Here is an 18834-nt window from a genome sequence, read left to right on the forward strand (position 1 = left end):
CATAAGGAGATAGTGTGGTACCCAACTGCCGAAAGGCCGGGGGGCGAGAGCTCACTAGAACCAGGAGGGGCAGCCTGACAGGAGCTATGGCCCTCAGAAGAGGGAGAGCTGTGGGCTGCAGTACGGAAGGGACTGAGGGACCCTCTGATCCGGTGCCTCCCATCAGCAGAGCCCACCTGGACGCCAGCAGCCCAGGGAGAGGATGGTGCTATCCTTGCAGATCAGCCCCCAGGATGCAGAGCAGGGGGCACCAGAGGGAACTGAGGACCCTTGGAGTCTGAATCCCAGAGGCTCATGCAAATGGAAACACTAGAGTAGTCTTGGTGGTTTTCTATTGCTCTGCTCCTTTAAAGATCTGTGTCCAATCTATGACTGAAGAAAATTTTAGAAAGGGAGCGATTTTCCTTTATATAACTCTAATATAAATATATGTAAAGCTTTGGATAGTCATAATATTAAAATATTTTCAAAACAATGGCAATAAGGTGAAACATTGAGTTTCTTGGCGGGCCCTGTGCCTCCCTTTATCCCTGAATGACCAGAACTGTTGAATAGCCACTGTGAGCTGGGGGAGCAGGGACTGGTAGGGAGAGGGAGTCTCTTACTCCATTTAAAAGTTTATTCAGAGTATCCTTGGGTAACTTGGGGAGTTCTCCTATGTCACTGGTGTGAGTCAACAGCCACTGTCTTTACTGACTCACGGTGGCCAGCAGATGTGTTTAGACACATGTGAAGTTGTGAGTGGCCCTGGAAGCATGCGTGGCACTGCTCTTCATGCTGACTCCACACATGTTTGAGGAATACATTTAATTTGTCTCAAACCATTACACTAATACCCACAATATTTTCTTAAAATTACTAACTCTACTCATTAGTTTTCACACACGTCAGCAAATATATAATTACAGAATAGTCTGGAATTTTTCTTCTTCCTTTTTTTTTTCTTGTAAGTAAACTAAAAAAATGCTTTCATTTTTTATTCTGAAAATTGCCAGGCATGAGTCCAAAATCAAACTGAAACTCAGGAGAGTTTCACATTTTAATTGACAGTTGTTGTTAAACAGCAGTTAGATGTTACTTTTATGCCTTTAACTGCCAAGGAGAGTAAGGAGAAGTAGTAATTCAGAAACTGGAAGGAAGAGAAGACCGGACGCTTAGGAAAGACAACGGCACTGAAGAAAATTCAGTGACACCCCTCTCACAGAGCCTGTTTTAGGAGTCTGGCTTTTCGTGTGTGTGGACTCTGTGGAAAATGATTTTCAGATCATTACACATCAGGTACAAGTAAAATTCATGGGGCTTCCACAATAGCTCCATCTTGCTGGAGTAACTGAGTCTGAGGCATGACGTGAAAATGGCATGTTGGGGCTTCTATCTTCCCAGAGTATAGAAGACGGCGTCAGCTGCATTAAGGCAGTTTACTAGACTAGGTCAGGTCTTGAAAGGACTGTATATTCCAAAGGAAAATCTTTCCCATATGGTCCGACTACCAGCACAAGTTTGAAATCCCATTTAATGAAATACAACCTGGAGGTGCCTTTGCTGGTCAGCCGTGTGCAGCACTGAGCCCAGGGCTCACCTGCCTTCCTCGTGGCTGGTACTCCGGGGCCTGTGTGAGATGCCCAGAACCGCAGCCAGCGATGGTTTTCTGGTTCACAAGACTTCTGTTGTGTCCGCCCTCAGGTGGGAAGCCCCCAACAGAAACCCAAGCGTCTGCGCCTGGTGGTGGATGTGTCTGGCAGCATGTACCGCTTTAACGGCGTGGATGGCCGGCTGGAGCGCTCCATGGAGGCTGTGTGTATGGTAATGGAAGCCTTCGAGAACTATGAAGAGAAGTTCAAGGTAATGGCATGAACTAGGATGGTAGAGGCATCACTTACCATGCCTGCCCAAAAGGCAGCCCCGAGTTAGGGCATGATGATGGATAGGTAGATGCAGGCTCTACCCAGAGCGGACAGAAATCTTCATCTTCCATCAGTTCACGTATCAACATAGAGAACGTGAGCCTCTGGTTTTCTCTGCTGTAATAATAAAAACATGATAATGCCAGAATTTGAAGGAGCACTTACTACAGAAGAAAGCACTGAACTTTACAAGTTGTGTGATGCTAGCCATAATGTTAGCGGGGGGAGAAAAGCAGGCACTTAGAAGAACCACAAGACGCTTCCCCACATTTCTCAGAGCCACCTTCCTCACTCCAGCTTCCCCACCCCCATTCTTGCCCATCACCCACCAGGCAGCCTCCGAGGTTTGGGTGCACCTCAAACTATGCTGTTCCCAGCACAGCTTTGCCTCTCCACTTGGGCGACCGTTACACAGTAACAGGTGTCTCCCCAGCTGACAACGAAGATGGTAACCCTGGGAGACGTGCAGCCTCCATCCAGTTGTTCCCATCCTGCTGTTGCTCAGTGGGCTCTGCATCCTCCTGCAGAGTCTGAGCACTAGAAGGGGTCCCCTGGAGCCAGGTTACTGCCTGAGAGGCGCCCATCGATCTGCTCCCACTTTGCAAGCCACAGAGAGCATTCACACTCCAGCCCTTTCCAGAGCAAGTAGCTGTGAATCGGAAGTTCAGGTGAAGGAAATGGTGCATGTGCAGACATGTGTGAGGGGTACACAGTCTGTCCATAGACATGCTAGATTGTATTCTGGATCAGGTATGTCCCTCAGATATCATTGAGCTTAGATCATTATTTGGCTGGACATCCCACCCAGACTTCAGGATTGCTGGGTGTTAGTGGACACAGCAAAAATAGCGAAACCCATCGCCCCATTTACTGTAGGCCAATTTGTGAGGCTCGGAGTCTCCCAGGGCCCCTGGTCTGATGCTCTACGTGAGAGATTCCCCTTAGAATTAAATAGCAGGGAAAAGGAATGCTCTGTGTGGCCAAGCTCTGTAGAGAACAGGATACAAATACAAATAGAGCATGGACTTTCACTGGGGAGTATAGCTTTGTTTCCTTTAAAGAAGTGGAATGCATTTTCTCTATGGAACTATTGAAGATTCCCACTTGGTTTTCATTGCCAGGAAGCTCAGAGCTAAAATCAAAGACCAGCCATGACCCTTTGTTATGTCTTACAGCTTGCAGACTGGTGTTCAGCTTTTCCTTCCTTTGACCCTCCCTCCCTTTAGATATACCTTTTCCTTGATTTTGATATTTTTACTTTTTATGGATTTACACAAAATGTTTATTTTTTTTAATATGTTTTTATTGATTTCAAAGAGCGGAAGGGAGAGGAAAAGTGGTACTTAGGCCAGTGTCTGGAGGGAAGGGGTAGGGGCAGGATAGGGAAGGCATACTCAAGTCCTGTCCTGCAGATGCCTCATCATGCCCATGGACTTCAGAATTGGGGTTGCCTCACAGGTTTACTGGCGTTTCCTCCTTCCTCAGGCAGGAAGCAGACGCAGAAACATCACGGGCTTTTCCCAGTCGGAAGGCTAACTGGAGACAGGGTGGGATGGAGCCCAGGACTCCTCTGTTTCTCCCCCCACCCCTTTTTTTTGTTTTGTTTTGTTTTGTTTTGTTTTTAAACTGTCCTCTTTACTTCTCAACTTTTGAAAAATTTTAAACTGACAAAAGAGTTGAAAGAAGAGTAAAATTAACACCAATATGCCCCCACTTAGATTCACCAATTGTTACTAATTCCCCTCTTTGCTTTGTGTTTCCCTCTAAATATATATACTCAAATACATACACTTAACCCCACACCCTGAGTCATTTGAAAGAAAATTATAAACACCACAATGCTTTACCTCTAAATACTTAATTCTGCTTCTCCTAAGACTACGGGCATTCCCTAAGCAGCCCCACTACAATGATCACATCTAAGAAACTATCAATGACTTCATAACATCTTCCAATATCTAATTAAAATTCATTTTCCCAACTATCCCAAAGGTGTCTTTTCTACTTGTTCCCCTCCACACACACACACAACCCAGGATCCAGTCAAAGCCCACACCTTATTCTTGGTTGTAATGTCTCGTTAGCCTCTTTCAATCTGGAACAGCCGTCACCAAGGCCACTCTGTTTTTCATGAAGGTCACTGTCTCGAGAGTCCAGACCAGTTGTCTGTAGAATGTCCTTCATTCTGGATTTGACCAGCTCTTTTCTAATAGCGCCATTTACCTTGTCCCAGAGTCCCCTGTATCACCAGAATCCTAACAGGCTTTCCCCCCACGCCAGATACACTGGGGACATTGCTTAATATTCCCGCCACCCCTGCCAACATATATCTAAGACTTTGAGTGGCCACAGGCCACCCAATCTCTGCTGGGGCTGTCCAGGTCTCCTTTGTAGAGGGTGCAAAGGGGGTGGATTTGGGGCATCTTCTCGGAGACATTTGATGCATGCACATCACTGGCAGCATAGCATTCTCCTCTGCTCTGTGTCCTTACATCACATGATCATATTCAACTCATTTCATCCCTCTGTGCTTTCATTTTCTCTTGTGAAAGAAGCATAAGAACTAGAATAACTCATGAAGGCATGGAATTTACTCAGCAATATAAAGTGATGCATGAGCAAAAGACAGTTTTAGGAGCTCCTGGTGAAAATGTATATTCCAGAACCCAGGATGGCCCTGCATGTGGTGTCTCGGAATTCAGAGCTGTGCTCTGAGACCCCATCCAGCCCCAGACAGTTCTTCGTCGCGTTCCTGCAGTTGTCCCTCTGCCGTGAAGGTGTCTAGTCTGAATTTGCTTTGAAAGTGTCAGAAGCCACAGTCCTGGCCAGTGATCTGGACTCTGCCGTGAAACCTCTCTCTTGGCCTCTGCTGTGTGTTTTGTTTGGCTTGGGCTCAGCTCCTGGGCGCTGGGTCATTACAGTCCAAGAGGCTCATTAGAGTCAGCGCATGTTTTATTCTACCTCAGCACGACCCAGGCCAAGCCACAGGGACCCTGGAGCAGGAGTGACTGAGCAGGAAAGGGAATTCAGTGGCGGGACCCATTTCAGAGCCATGGGGGGTTTTAAAGTTCCTCGTAATTGTTCTACCAATGGAATTGCGTTCTCTGGGACAGAGTTTACATTAGGTCACCGAAGACAGGAGCAAGATTATTTGCTAATAATCAGCACAAACTCCTCTAATCTCACCATAGCAGAGTTTTTAAACACGAGAGTGAGAAGTAGAAGGTAACAGTTTGTGAACCATTTTATTTACGTCAGGAAGATTTCTTATCTTTATCCCGGTGTGGCCTTGTGATTTCTCCACACCCCCGGGAATGTTTCACCATAATTTTAAATTAGGCCTCTTCTTCAAAAGCTCTTAGTGCCTTAATTTTTTTCTTCAAAGTACTCAATAACAGCAAAAGTTAGCTGACTGATTCTGCACAGAACACTCAAATAGTGACACCAGAAAGCAGATTTATTTAGTTATTGACAACTTGGATTTTGGGGGGGGGGGGGGAAGTACTAAAATTTATTGTTTTTGTGGAGACATATAAACCATATTCTAAGGCCATGGTTTCCTAGCAGTCTAACAAAGATTCCTGGGAGGGTGGTGGGCAAGGGTGAGTGGCAACTTCTATTTCTTCCCTCTCCCTCCCCAATTCAGCCCAAACAATTCCACTCATATTGATAGTACCCAGTTTCACAATCTGGGCTTTTGCGCAATATTTCATGTGGAGAAGGAGTTCCACTGCTTAAAAAAAAAATTTAAGGTAGAAAACCACTATTCTAGCCCTAACCGGTTTGGCTCAGTGGATAGAACGTCGGTCTGCGGACTGAAGGGTACCAGGTTTGATTCCGGTCAAGGGCATGTACCTTGGTTGCAGGCACATCCCCAGTAGGGGGTGTGCAGGAGGCACCTGATCGATGTTTCTCTTTCATCGATGTTTCTAACTCTCTATCCTTCTCCCTTCCTCTGTGTAAAAAAATCAAATATATATATATATATATATATATATATATATACACACACACACACACACACACACACACACACACACACACACACACTAGGGGCCCAGTGCACGAAATTCGTGCAGTGGGTGTGTGTGTGGGGGGGAGTGTCCCTCAGCCCAGCCTGCCCCCTCTCACATACTGGGAGCCCTCAGGCGTTGACCCCCATCACCCTCCAATAGCAGGATCGGCCCCTTGCCCAGGCCTGATGCCTCTGACAGAGGTGTCAGGCCTGGGCAGGGGACCCTCATTTCCCCCCATCACTGGTTCTGCCCCCAGCCCAGGCCTGATGCCTCTGGCCCAGGCATCAGGCCTGGGTAGGGGACCCCCAGACCCCTCCGATTGCTGGCTCTGCCCCTTGCCCAGGCCTGATGCCTCAGCCAGAGGCGTAGACCCCCATCACCCTCCGATCGCCTGATCGGCCCCTTGCTCAGGCCTGACGCCTCCGCCAGAGGTGTCAGGCTGGGACAGGGGGCCCCCATCTCCCCCCGATCACTGGCTCTGCCCCCCGCCCAGGCCTGAGGCCTTTGGCCCAGGAATCATGCCTGGGCAGGAGACCCCCATCTCCCTCTGATCGCTTGCTCCACCCCCCGCCCAAGCATGACGCCTCTGACCCAGGCTTCAGGCCTGGGCAAGGGGACCATCATATCCCCCTAATCCCCGGCTCAGCCCCCCGCCCAGGCCTGATGCCTCGGCCAGAGGAGTTGACCCTCATCACCCTCCGATCACCAATCACCGGATCGGCCCCTTGACCAGGCCTGAGGCCTCCGGCAGAGGTGTCAGGCCTGGGCAGGGGACCCCCAGCTCCCCGCGGTTGCAGGCTCCACCCCTGCCCAGGCCTAACGCCTCTGGCCTAGGCGTCCGGCCCGGGCAGCAGGGACCCGCAGCTGCAGCGGCCCCGCGATCGTGGGCTCCGCTTTAGGCCCAGGCAAGGGACCCCTAGCTCCCGGGACTGCCAGCTTCAACCGTGCCCAGCTCCCATCGCTGGCTCCACCCCTACTTCCTGCTATCACTGGCCAGGGCGGCAAAGGTGCCTGATTCTCCGATCATGGCTGGGGGGCAGGGCAAAGGCAGCCCCAGGGCCGTCTTTGTCCTGCCCCCCAGCTCTTAGCTCCCCCCTGGGTTTCCGATCACTGTCAGTGGCAGGGGGCTTCTTCCTGCTTTCCCTTTCGCCTCCCTGCATTGTGCCTACATATGCAAATTAACCGCCATCTTGTTGGCAGTTAACTGCCAATCTTAGTTGGCAGTTAATTTGCATATAGCCCTGAGTAGCCAATGAAAAGGGTATCGTCGTACACCAATTACCATTTTTCTCTTTTATTAGTGTTGATATATATATATATATATATATATATATATATATATATATATATATATATATATATATATGAAAACCACTATTCTAGGGCCAATACTGGATTGTAATTTCTTTTTGGAAACAGGTTTATCAGTTCTCAGTTTGGTTTAGATTATTCAAACCCTGAACAGGAAAAAATAAGGCACAGGTGCTCCTATGACTAAGTGAAGCAGGCTTTTTACTCCATTCCTTGGGTGTACCATTGAATTTTCATAGAACCTTGGGGATAGGAATGACCTTGAAAATTATTTTTAAACTGTTCGTTTTACAGAGGAGAAAATAAAGACCAGAGAGGGTAAATGCTTTGTCCAGGAAACACAGCAGGACTCCTGGCCCCCACATCAGGGCTCTTTCTTAGTTGATGTTTTATCCCCGTTTATTCCCGCCCAATAGGTGTTTTTACAAAGCTGTAAGTCAGGAGCTGTACCATTTACATAAAGTATCTTCTTCTCCCCTTAGTACTTCATCATCCCAAGGAGGTATAATAGGCACTTTTCTCAAAAGTATCTTGATTAGAAAGATGGGGTTAACTTACAGAAGGATATGGAAAGATATGACTCACAAACCAACACCTGCTGGGAAAATTCTTTCTATCAAAAACAGTTGTGTCTTTTCCCCATGTGTCGGAAATATCACACATTTAGAAGTAGAAATCAATTGTCCTATCAGGCTCAGGATTTGAATAAATTCTTGCTGCCATATGCAGGTAGGACCAAAGAAGGGTGTGCAGACTTCTCTGAAGTTAAACAAGAATTTGGAATTGATTCAATTGTTGATGTAGCATTGGCCAAGCCAACTGTTGGTGGCAGCGGGAATGGCACCAGGTGTGAGACCGGTGGGGTGAGACTGGACCTGAGTTCAGCAGCGTTGGTACTTGAGTTCTGGCTAGGAAAGAATTCAAAGCCAAGACTCAGACTATAAGAGAACATTTATTTGGAAAATCACGGGGGTAGAAGTAATTTGTAAAAGAAATGGCCTTAGCAACAAATAGAGGCAAAGGAAGGCCCTTGGAGCGTAGAAGTGAGGAAGGTGAAGGCGAGGCTCCTGGGGGATGCGGGAAAGGGAAAGGTGCAGGAGTGCTCCCAGGAGGGAGAGCGGGCTGGGTCCTCCTCCTAAGGGTTTTAAGGGTGGAGATTTAGGGGAGTTCCCAGGGGAAGATCTCAATTCAGCAGCTTTCAAGGTGTGTCCTTTCAGGGTCTGGGTCTCCACTGAATGATTGGTCGGGGTCAGGGCAGGGGGTCATTGTTCAATGCAGCTGGTCCTGAGGTCTGCCTTGGCGCTGCTTGTCTGGTGGTGCTGCCTTTCTGGGCCTGAAGCTGAAACACACCTGAGGCCCAGATGTTATCTCTAGGGAGGAAAGGTCAGGGGGTTTAAACCACATGGCCAGCAATATGTTAGGGGAGGAAAGGTCACCCTGGGGATGAAGTCCTGCCCTATAGTTGTCCATTGCTAGGTACCCAGAGCCTTCCACCCTGGCGACCTTCTGTACCTGGCCCTGGCCCATCGCCCTTGCTCTGCTCATGTCTGTCTAACTGCCCACCACACAACCATTCAAAAAGCTAAGTAGAGATAGGGCAGGGGAGGAGTTAGGGAATGGCTATTTCTTGATAACAAAAACCTTGGATTTAAAGTCAAAGCACCTGGGTTTCAGATCCACCTCTGACAATACTAGATCTCTGACCTGAAGCAGGTCTGTTAATCTCTCTGAGCATCAGTTTCTTCATTTGTGAAATGAGGTTAATAACGCCTGCCTCAAAGGTTATGGAGAGAATCAACATGAGATGAGATATGTAGAAGCACTTTGTAAACTAGTAAGAACTCTACAAATGTTGACGTTATAGTCATTAAATGCATAGCCCTATCTTTTCATCGACCCTGTGAGGTTAGGTAAAACCACCTAACAGAGATTATCCCTACTGTCAGAGAGGTGAAGTGATTTACAAACATCTAATGTTAGAGGTCATCTAAATCAGCATTATTTACAAGGTAGAAACAAGATTTGGAAAGGTTAAGTGACTTGACCGAGGTCAAAAAGCTTGTTAATGTCGGAGCTAAGTGTAGAATCCTTGACCTGCAGAACATTAATCTTCTCTGATATGAAGAAGCTGAGCTAGCTAACACTGAAGACTATTGGCTCACTAACACTGTGGTGTTCTGTTGCCCACCGTCAGTAGTGCTATCTTGGAAGGGTGTGTTTGGATTTCTAGAAGGAGGTTAGAATTTCACATGTCAGTCTTCAGAAATAGCTTCAGATGATGGTCTCATACCTACTTATAATGTGGATGCGTAATAAAGCATAGCCCTCCTAAAGTTAGCAAATGATTATCCTTCTCTCGACTTAAACACAAACCTCATTCATAAAAAATGCTGACAGCTCTTCGCTCTAAGCAGAGCTTACTTTGCAGTCTAAGTATTATAAATCATCCTTCATATTTGATGATAAATCTTTGTGTCCTAAATCTAAAAACATGAAACTCAGCATGTTTTTATTTGTAATACTTTTCTCTAAATAAATGAGATTTTCAAAAGAAAGTATAGCAAAAGGGCATTTAAACAAGGTTTGAAAGCAAATAAGTATTCAAATTATTCTTCTCTAATTGAGGTTTTTCTTTACTACTGTGGTTTATTATTTATGTTGGGTGCTAAATGTAAGACCCCACAAGGATTTTAGGGATGCTATGAAAAATGCAGAAATCATGATCATAAAAATTTTGAGCTACTCAAAAAAAAGTTAAAATCTAAACGTTGGGTGCTTCAATAATGACAGTGAGGTATTGTTCAGTGACTCCTGTGACTGATGCATGCTTGAGACCCTGTCTAGTCTGATTTGGCAATTGTCACAGCAGGAACCAGGGCAGGTGAATGGCAGAATCAGGAGTTAGAGAATGGAAATGAGTGAGTTTATATCCTTTTCCTTTAACCCAGTTTTGAGGATTGGCAAATTCCTGCCTGTAACCATGTTGGGATCCTTGGATAGCAGATAATAGATAATTATGACATAGAAAATCTTGTTTTAATGGAAGCTCAGCATGATCTACAGTAACACTAAGGAGTGTTCCACATTTGATATCCTTTGGATTCCTCTCAAGCATTTTACTTCCTTTGGGCACAGAATAATCCCCAAGCCCATCTGAAAGATGAGAACCAGGGTCTGTAAGTCATTTTATAAGCCCTATCCTATCCCTTAGGTGTGTCTTCCCAGCACTGGAATGCTAATGAGGCATAAACAAAGGCAGGTCCTTCTGCAAATAGCACTTTCCCTACCACAAATAACAAAAGGAAGGAGGGAAAAGAGGAAGGGAGAGGAAAGGAAGGGGTAAGAAAGGGAGTTCCTCAACCCATTTATCTTTAACTCATTTACCTGAAAAAGTATGATAGATAGATGATAGATAGATAGATAGATAGATAGATCAGTCAAATGATAGATGGATAGTTACTGAAATGCTTCTGAAGTATTTAATCAGCTAGGGTCTGGGTTTGATAAAGAGCATCCAACAACTCATTTGACTGCTCTTTGTTTGATCATTAACTAGCAGCTGCAGTGACCAGTTATGACAAACCTGTGAGCAGACCACCTGGTCAAATATTTATTTATACAGTCTCATCTATGGTCATCTGATTAGTAAGACTTTGACCTTCAGGTAAAAGGGAGGAAAAGGTCTGATATATTTATAGTCCTCTTACCTCAGCCAAACAAGAGGAACTTACTTCTGTTTCAAGGAGCTGACTTATCCCCTCATGTAGGACCCTGTTTAACAGGTTGTTTCACCAGCCCTGCAATGAAAGCAGCCTGCGGCACCTTCTCAGCAGGACTTGGCCTAAAACCCCTTCTGCTGTGACCATTGTCGAGTCAGACATTTCAGGGTCTGGAGCATGCTCCCTGGAGGAATCGTGCCAAAACTTTCCACATCCTCACTCTGAGCATGTGGGAGACCCTAGGCGGACATATACTGAAGCTGGTAATCTCCTACCCTTGTCCAGAACAGTACAGATTTTAAGTTTCAAATTTTATTTGTTACCATTTCAATACATTGATAGCAAACTATACTAATGAGTATAGTATAGTTTTTTTATATATGGAATTTATTGCACCCTTAGAAAGTATTTATTGTCAAGCTTTTAAAATATAGGGTGTCCCCCCCCCAAAAAAATACATACATTTTCAATAATTATAAGGCAATCTTAATTAAAAATACATTTCATTGCCTGGCCAGTGTGGTTCAGTGGTTGAGCATCAACCTATGAACCAGGAGGTCACAGTTCGACTCCTGGTCAGGGCACATGCCTGGGTTGCAGGCTTGATCCCTAGTAGGGAGCATGCAGGAGGCAGCTGATTGATTATTCTCATCATTGATGTTTCTCTCTCTCTCCCTCTCCCTTCCTCTCTGAAATCAATAAAAATGTATTTTTAAAAATACATTTCCTTTTCAAAATTGAGCTATCAGCTGCTAAGGTGTGTATACATTTTGGTGGGACACCTTGTATATTGGTAAATTTCCCTCATAATTATTTTGTATCATTCTTTGTGTTAAAAAATATTTTTTAAGACCAGGCAAGGAATAATCTCCCAGCCCCCTGTCCAAGGCTCCACTCTGGGCCTGCTCTGGCCATGCCCCTCCAGTGAGGTGAAGAGTCTGTGCAGCCAAGGGGACATGCCCACTGAGAGCTAATTTCTAAATCAGGCTAACAGTTCCTGGAATCTCAGCTATCCTGCTTCCAGGGCCTATGTGGACCCCTTCCATCTCTCCTCAGGTCCATCTTCCTCGGGCACACTGGCCAATGGTGTGAGCACCAGGCTTGATGGATGGCCAGTGGACCTCTGTGGGGGGGGGGGGTGATGGTGTGGATAGGAGGGCTGGATGTCCACACGATGCAGGGGAGGCGCCTTGTGATGTGGGACAGGGTCAACTGTAGAAAGAAAAGGCGATGGGCTGCAAGCCAGGGCCTTGCACTGCCCATACCATGATGTTCTTTTAGAGAACTTCAAGGAGTCCAAATATTGACCCTAGCTTTCCAGGCCATTATATATATACTAGAGGCCTGTGCACGAAATTCATGCACAGGGGGGTGGGGGTCCCCCAGCCCAGCCTGCCCCCTCTCACAGTCGGGAGCCCTCAGTGGATGTCCTGCTGACGGCTTAGGCCCGCTCCCCACAGGGGAGCCACAGTCTGGCAGCAGAGGCTGGGAGCAGTCGCCGTGTGTGTGTGTGTGTGTGTGTGTGTGTGTGTGTCCCCGCTGGGGCCTGCCCCCAGCCACACGGCGGAGGCTTGGAGCAGCACCCCTCTGTGTTGATCTCTCAGGCTCCTGGCCGCGCCTGCATGTTGTTCTCTCCCTTGAGAGGCGGCCAGGGTGGGCAGGAAGCTTGGCTTCCTCCATCGCTGGGGGCAACCGAAGCCTCCAGCTCCGTGGCCACTTGGCTTCTCCGCTGCTGCCACAGCAAGGCTTGGCTTCTCCCCTCCTGCACTGCAGCCTCAGCGGAGAAGCCAAGCCTCTTCAGTCTTCAGTCTTCAGCCTTCACTCAGAGCCAGAGCCTTCAGTTTTCGCTCCACGCCTGTGTATGCAAATTAACTGCCATCTTTGTTGGGCTAATTTGCATACTCATCTGATTGGCTGGTGGGCGTAGCTGAGTGACACCAATTTGCATGTTTCTCTTTTATTAGTGTAGATACTAGAAGCCCAGTGCACAAAATTCATGGATGGGGGGTGTCCCTCAGCCCAGCCTGCACCCTCTCCAATCCGGGACCCCTCAGGGGATGTCCTACTGCCAGTTTAGGCCTGATCTTTGCAATCAGGGACCACTGGCTCCTAACTGCTCACCTGCCTGCCTGCCTGATGCCCCTAACTGCCCCCTGCCTGCCTGATGGCTCCTAACTGCCTCTGCCTGCCTGATCGCCCCTAACCGCCTCTGCCTCAGCCCCCGCCACCGTGACTTTGTCTGGAAGAACGTCCGGATAGATGTCCAGATGATGTCCTGTCTGATTAGCATATTACCCTTTTATTAGTATAGATTTATTACAGCCCAAATATTTAGGCATCCTATATGGGCCTTCATTGTCCTTTCCAATTGTGCATTTATCTTGTCTATTCCTGTTCTCTCTGCCTCCCTTTTACTCTCAGAAAAAGGAGTATCCTTCCTCCTTTTCCAAACGACCCTCTGACTATGAACCTGACCTCCTTCTAATACCTCCACTCTGGGCCTGTGAAGCACGAACACCTCTCCTCCAACAGCCCTCCATGTGCTGCTCTAATTCTCTTTTTATACAACAACCTTTTATTGAAGTTGTCCCCCAAAAGTCACCATTGATTCTGGTGCCCAGAAGTCATTAGTCATCTCTCCTTGATGGCATGGTTAGTGTAACCCAGTGCCATTGCACAACCACTTCCTGAAACCCTGCACTCCCGTGTCCCGGGCTATGGCCTGCTCTGGCCCTGCTCCCTCCACTCTCACTCAGCTCTGAGTCTTCCTTCCACTCCACCAGGGAGGATGCTCCCCAGGTTTCTGGGGAAGGGCCCACTGCTCTTCTCTTTCTGTATAGTCACCCTTGGCAGTCATGTGTCTCCCTCCAGGGGAGACAGCCACATCTCTGAATGCATTAAATAGATTTCCTCTCTGATGCCTCCCCAAATGCATGATTTCAGCATGTCTGAAATGGAATCCATCTTCCCCAATAACTTAATCACCTTCTGACTTCCCATTTATACATAAAAATTATTTCAATGGGAATTTTTTTTCTACTTTTCATTTTAAACACAATGGTTTCAGTTATATTATGGTTTGTTTTTTGTCAGCTAGCTTGAGCTAACCACCATTTTTTACATGATTGCTCGTGCGGGGGCGGGGGGGGGAATATATTCCAACTTATAAACAGTTTATTTGTAAAAAGAATGTAGCTCACACGGGAAAGGGAATTTCCCTATTGCCTCAACTTGATTGCAGACATTTTTAAAGCATTTGTGCAGTAGACACACCAGATACACTCATGGATGCTGAAATTCAAAGGTGAATAAGATACGGGCTCACCTTCCAAGAACTCACTAGTTAAAAAGGAAGACATGTAAAGAAATAGCTGCATTCCCCCACACACCTACAGAAGTGTGTTACATATAGTAGGAGTTCCAAAGACAGCTGTTGATTAATGCAGTTGGTAAACAGAAGTAGTGATTCTTAAGCATTTTATGTCATAGTACTCCAAGTACTCCCTGGAATCTTTGCCCCAGACTCACACTCAGAATTTTCTTTGCAGATGCCCCAATTGCCCAGATACCCTGAGTTTTAGTCATATCAACATCACAAAAATTCTTAGTGGGAAGGGAGGAGGGAATTTGAGGCACACTCAGCAGTCAGAGGGAACTCTTGCCCAGGTTTAGTCTGCCTCAGGCCCCACTTCTTTCCAGATTCTGTGAAAGGCAGCACCTCACCCTCAGCTCTAGTCTCTTCTCATCAGACAGGACTTTCTCCTGCACATTGTAAGTTAGAGAATTTTAAAGGTATTTTCTAAATTGAAAAATATACATTATACACTGTCAAGGTGAAAAGTGGGTTATAAAATCACATGGGCAATGTTACCCATTTTGGTTAAAAATTATGTCGATGTAAATGTGTGTATGTGTGAATGTGCAAGCCTAGGATTTTATACAACAAAACAGTAACAGAAGTTATCTTTAAGTAATGAGATTATGGGTAATTTTTACTTCCTTTTTGTTCTTTTCTGTCATTTGTACAATGAATATGTTTCAATTTGTGTTCAGAAAAAAAGAGCATTCGTATTAGTTTGCTATTGCTGCGTAACAAATCACCACAAACAACAGTTTAAAGCAAGATCCATTTATTAACTAACAGTTGGTTAGAAGTCCAGCAGGTTGATCTGTCTTCTCTGCTTGGGGTCTCATTGGGCTGAAATCAGGGTGCCAGGCAGGCTTGGCTGTTACCTGGAGGCTCTGGGGAAGAATCTGCTTCCAAGACCATTTAGGTTGTTGGCAACATTTGGTTCCCTGTGGTTATAGGACTATGGTCCCTGTCTTGCTGGCTCTCAGCCAGGGTTGCTCCTAAATGCCACTCTTAGGGCCTTGCTCCACGGTCCCTGCCATTTCAGCCACAGACAACTCCCACATGTCAAGTCACCCTCTGCTTCAAATCTCTCTATCTTTCTGTTCCACTACCAGCAGAAAAAAAACCTCTGCTTTTAAAGGGCTCATAATATTAGATTAGGCCCAGCTAGGTCATCTCCCTTTTGATCAACTCAAAATCAACTGATAAGTAACCTGCAAAATCCCTTTTGCCTCATAAGGTAACAAGTGATATTCGCAGGCTGTCTAATAGGGGGCAGGAGTCTAAGAGCCACCTCAGAATTCTACCTGCGCGCGCGCGCGTGTGTGTGTGTGTGTGTGTGTGTGTGTGTGTGAGAGAGAGAGAGAGAGAGAGAGAGAGAGAGAGAGAGAGAGAGAGAGAGAATTTTTTTTAACTCTCCCTGAAAGTAAAGAATGGAATTCTTAGTAGCATCTTCTGCCTCCTGCTGGAGAGCAGAGATCACACAAGAGGATGGACCAGAGTGGAGGACCTGGGCTGTGTTGCCTTGGCTGGTAAATACATATCCGCTCTCCACAATTCTGGGCAATAACCGACAGGAGAGTGGGGCTTATAGGTCCAATGGCAGTTCCATCGTGGAAGAGGCTTCTCACTCTCCGATTCTCTTGCCTGTAGTATGACATCGCTGGACACTCTGGAGATGGCTACAACATTGATCTGGTTCCACTGAACAAAATCCCCAAGGACAATAAGCAAAGACTAGAAATTCTGAAGGTAAATACATTGTTGCCGCTCTGCTGTGAAAGCTCCCACCAGATTAGGCAAAGTATCTTCTGTCACTGCAAAAATTCCCTGAAGAAGCAGCAGATTCAGGGAAGACTTTCTGTCTCACAAATATTCAAACTAAGAAAATACTCATGCCTAAAATCCTTTTCTCCACCACAACAAATTTAAACTTCATTCCCTACATACTTTTCAGGTACTCAGTACTGTGTCAGGATTCTCCAACCAGGGTCACCTCCTATCTCCTATGCAATTCTTCCCAGCCCCTAAATATTTCAGTAGAAGGAGAAAAATGACCTCTTATAATATACTCTGTAACCCTAATTTTATGTATTTCTTAGTATTTAATGATAAATTTAGTTTTACATACTTAGATCTACAATAGAAACACACACCATGATTTTAATGTAAATTCCCTCTATTGCTATTGATGTAAGTACATTGTTTCATATTATAACTTTGTTTATTAGAAACTCTACCCATTCCTTATTTTTCTCCTGTGTTACCTTCATCCTCCAGTGTGATACCAAGTTTTATATTTTCTTACACTTTTCTTTATTTTTTTAATTTTATTAAATTTTATTGGGGTGACATTGGTCAACATGAACATATAGGTTTCATGTGTGGATTTCTAAGTTACAAAATCTGTATAGAGCACCACGTGCCCACCCCCCAAAGTCAAGTCTTCTGTCACCTCATATTAGGACCCCCTTCTCCCCCAATCCACCTTTTTCTCACTTTAAATGGCTAAATTTTAAAAACTAAATGCCAACTGGGATTGTTTTGGAGCATTCCCTATTTCTAACAAAAATCCGAACCACATACAAATATTACTGGGCGCTATTGTCACTCCACAGTGCCAGTTAAAGAGATCTCACTGGAGACTTCTTATTCTCGTGTAATAATCACTATTTATGATCAGTAGAAAAATCAGGTTTGTTAAAAAGACGTTTCTCATCCATGGCTTTTGTGCAACATCTCCTATCCCCAGACGATGCATGCCCATGCTCAGTTCTGCATGAGTGGGGACCACACTTTAGAGGGGACAAAGCATGCCATCCAGGAAATTGTCAGAGAAGAAGCTGACGAGTACTTTGTCATCGTCTTGAGTGATGCGAACCTGTCCCGATATGGGATACATCCTGCCAAGTTTGCCCAAATCCTGACAAGCAACCCTCAAGTTAATGCTTTTGCCATCTTTATTGGATCTTTAGGTGATCAAGCAGCCAGGTAAGTGTTGCCTCTGGATGGAGACATACTTGGGGCAGGCACAGAGATAGTTGGATCCCTGACGCAGGGCATTTCCTGGGCTTAGCACCTTGAGGGGCAGTGGGACTGGAGGAAAACAGACACCAGAGTCGCCCCTGAAGGAGCTGATGGTCTAGTTGAGAGGATATGACGTTCAAGCTTCTGTTTGGATGAGCAACAGTAATTTTAAATTAACTATTTTTCAGCTTATATTTAAACTTACCAACAATGACATAAATAGCAAATTGATTTGTCTAGTAAATTTAATAGTCTCTTACACATTTTGTACTGTACATCTAAGTCCCAAGCTCAGTTCTAATCAGTTCATGTTCAAAACTTACTCAAAGTAGCAAACACCTACTATTTTCATAGCATGAGAGAGAGATTGTGTAGTCTATACAATGTATATAGACATATGCAAACATATGTAAGTAGCATATAATTTGTGTGTGTATATAACATACATTTACATAGACATACATCCATACACACACAGAGAGATGCATGTGCCTCCCTTGCTGGGGAGAGGAGGCAGGGAAACACTTGGAGACAATGTAAGGCAGTGTTTAGAGGAAGATGCTGCACTGAATATGCTGAGTGTTCAGTAGAGGATCTGATGGTCAGACGATAAGCACCATTGTGGATGCTCTGAAGGCAGAGATCTGGAAACACTTTCAATGACTTAAACACACTAACATTTCTCCTTTTGAATTACAAACAGAAAGAGCTCATGTTTTTTATCTGCTTAAAATACTTTAAAAAGCAGAAAACACAAGTGAAAGTATACCTCCTCCTCCACCAAAAAATAATTCCTGCCTAAAACTCAAAAGGCCATGTGCCTCTGCTATCCCACCTTTTACCTGCCGTACTCCAGTTTAGAGTCCTGTATGGACTAGGAAATGTTTTAGTGTCCAAGTGCTGGCATTTTCTCTCTTTATATTCCCTTTTCCACGCTGCAGGATTGCACAGTTCCGTTGAGAACAGACTTAATATCACGTAACTACAGTCACTTTATTACTTTGCATTTTTCTCAGTTTTGGATGTTAGCCTTTTCTAGAACTTCCATGTCCTTGAACACAAACCATGTCTTTTCTACTCAGATTTTCTTCACGACCAACCCAGTGTTAAGCAGACAGCAAACTCAGCAAATGCTGCTTGAGCTGAAATAGCTATTTTGTCTTTCTAGTGAACAGATCCTGTTTGAATACTTAAGAAAGTACAATAATACCCTTGTGGTTTCCTAGGGAAATGGTCCAACATCTACTGGCAAAAGATATGTTGCAGAATTAGCTGGTCTACCGGGCATGCCAAATGTATGATACTATACAGGATGGCTGACTTTTATTAAATGTCATTTGAAAACCAAAATCTGCTGGCACAGTGAAAGGAGGCTTTCTTTCGGATGGAATTGTGTCCTACACTTTTATTGCGTTTGAAAATGGCCCTTTGTTCCAAATGATAAATTGGCATTTAAAAAAATTATCATAAGCCTGTATAACCTCAGTGCCATCAAAGCAGCAATT

The 18834-nt window shown here is 45.3% G+C and overlaps 1 protein-coding gene across 1 annotated transcript in view; it reads left to right on the forward strand.

The window, feature by feature from the left end:
• Positions 1-18834, forward strand: part of VWA8 (von Willebrand factor A domain containing 8) — a 411100-nt gene that overhangs the window by 387793 nt on the left and 4473 nt on the right. Inside the window, exons 42-44 of the mRNA XM_059684720.1 lie at positions 1684-1842; positions 15956-16054; positions 17055-17293. Of these exons, the coding sequence (XP_059540703.1) occupies positions 1684-1842; positions 15956-16054; positions 17055-17293 (497 nt within the window). The remainder of the gene's footprint in view (positions 1-1683; positions 1843-15955; positions 16055-17054; positions 17294-18834) is intronic.

This window comes from Myotis daubentonii, chromosome 2 (assembly GCF_963259705.1).
Source record: "Myotis daubentonii chromosome 2, mMyoDau2.1, whole genome shotgun sequence".
Classification (NCBI taxonomy): Eukaryota; Metazoa; Chordata; class Mammalia; order Chiroptera; family Vespertilionidae; genus Myotis; species Myotis daubentonii.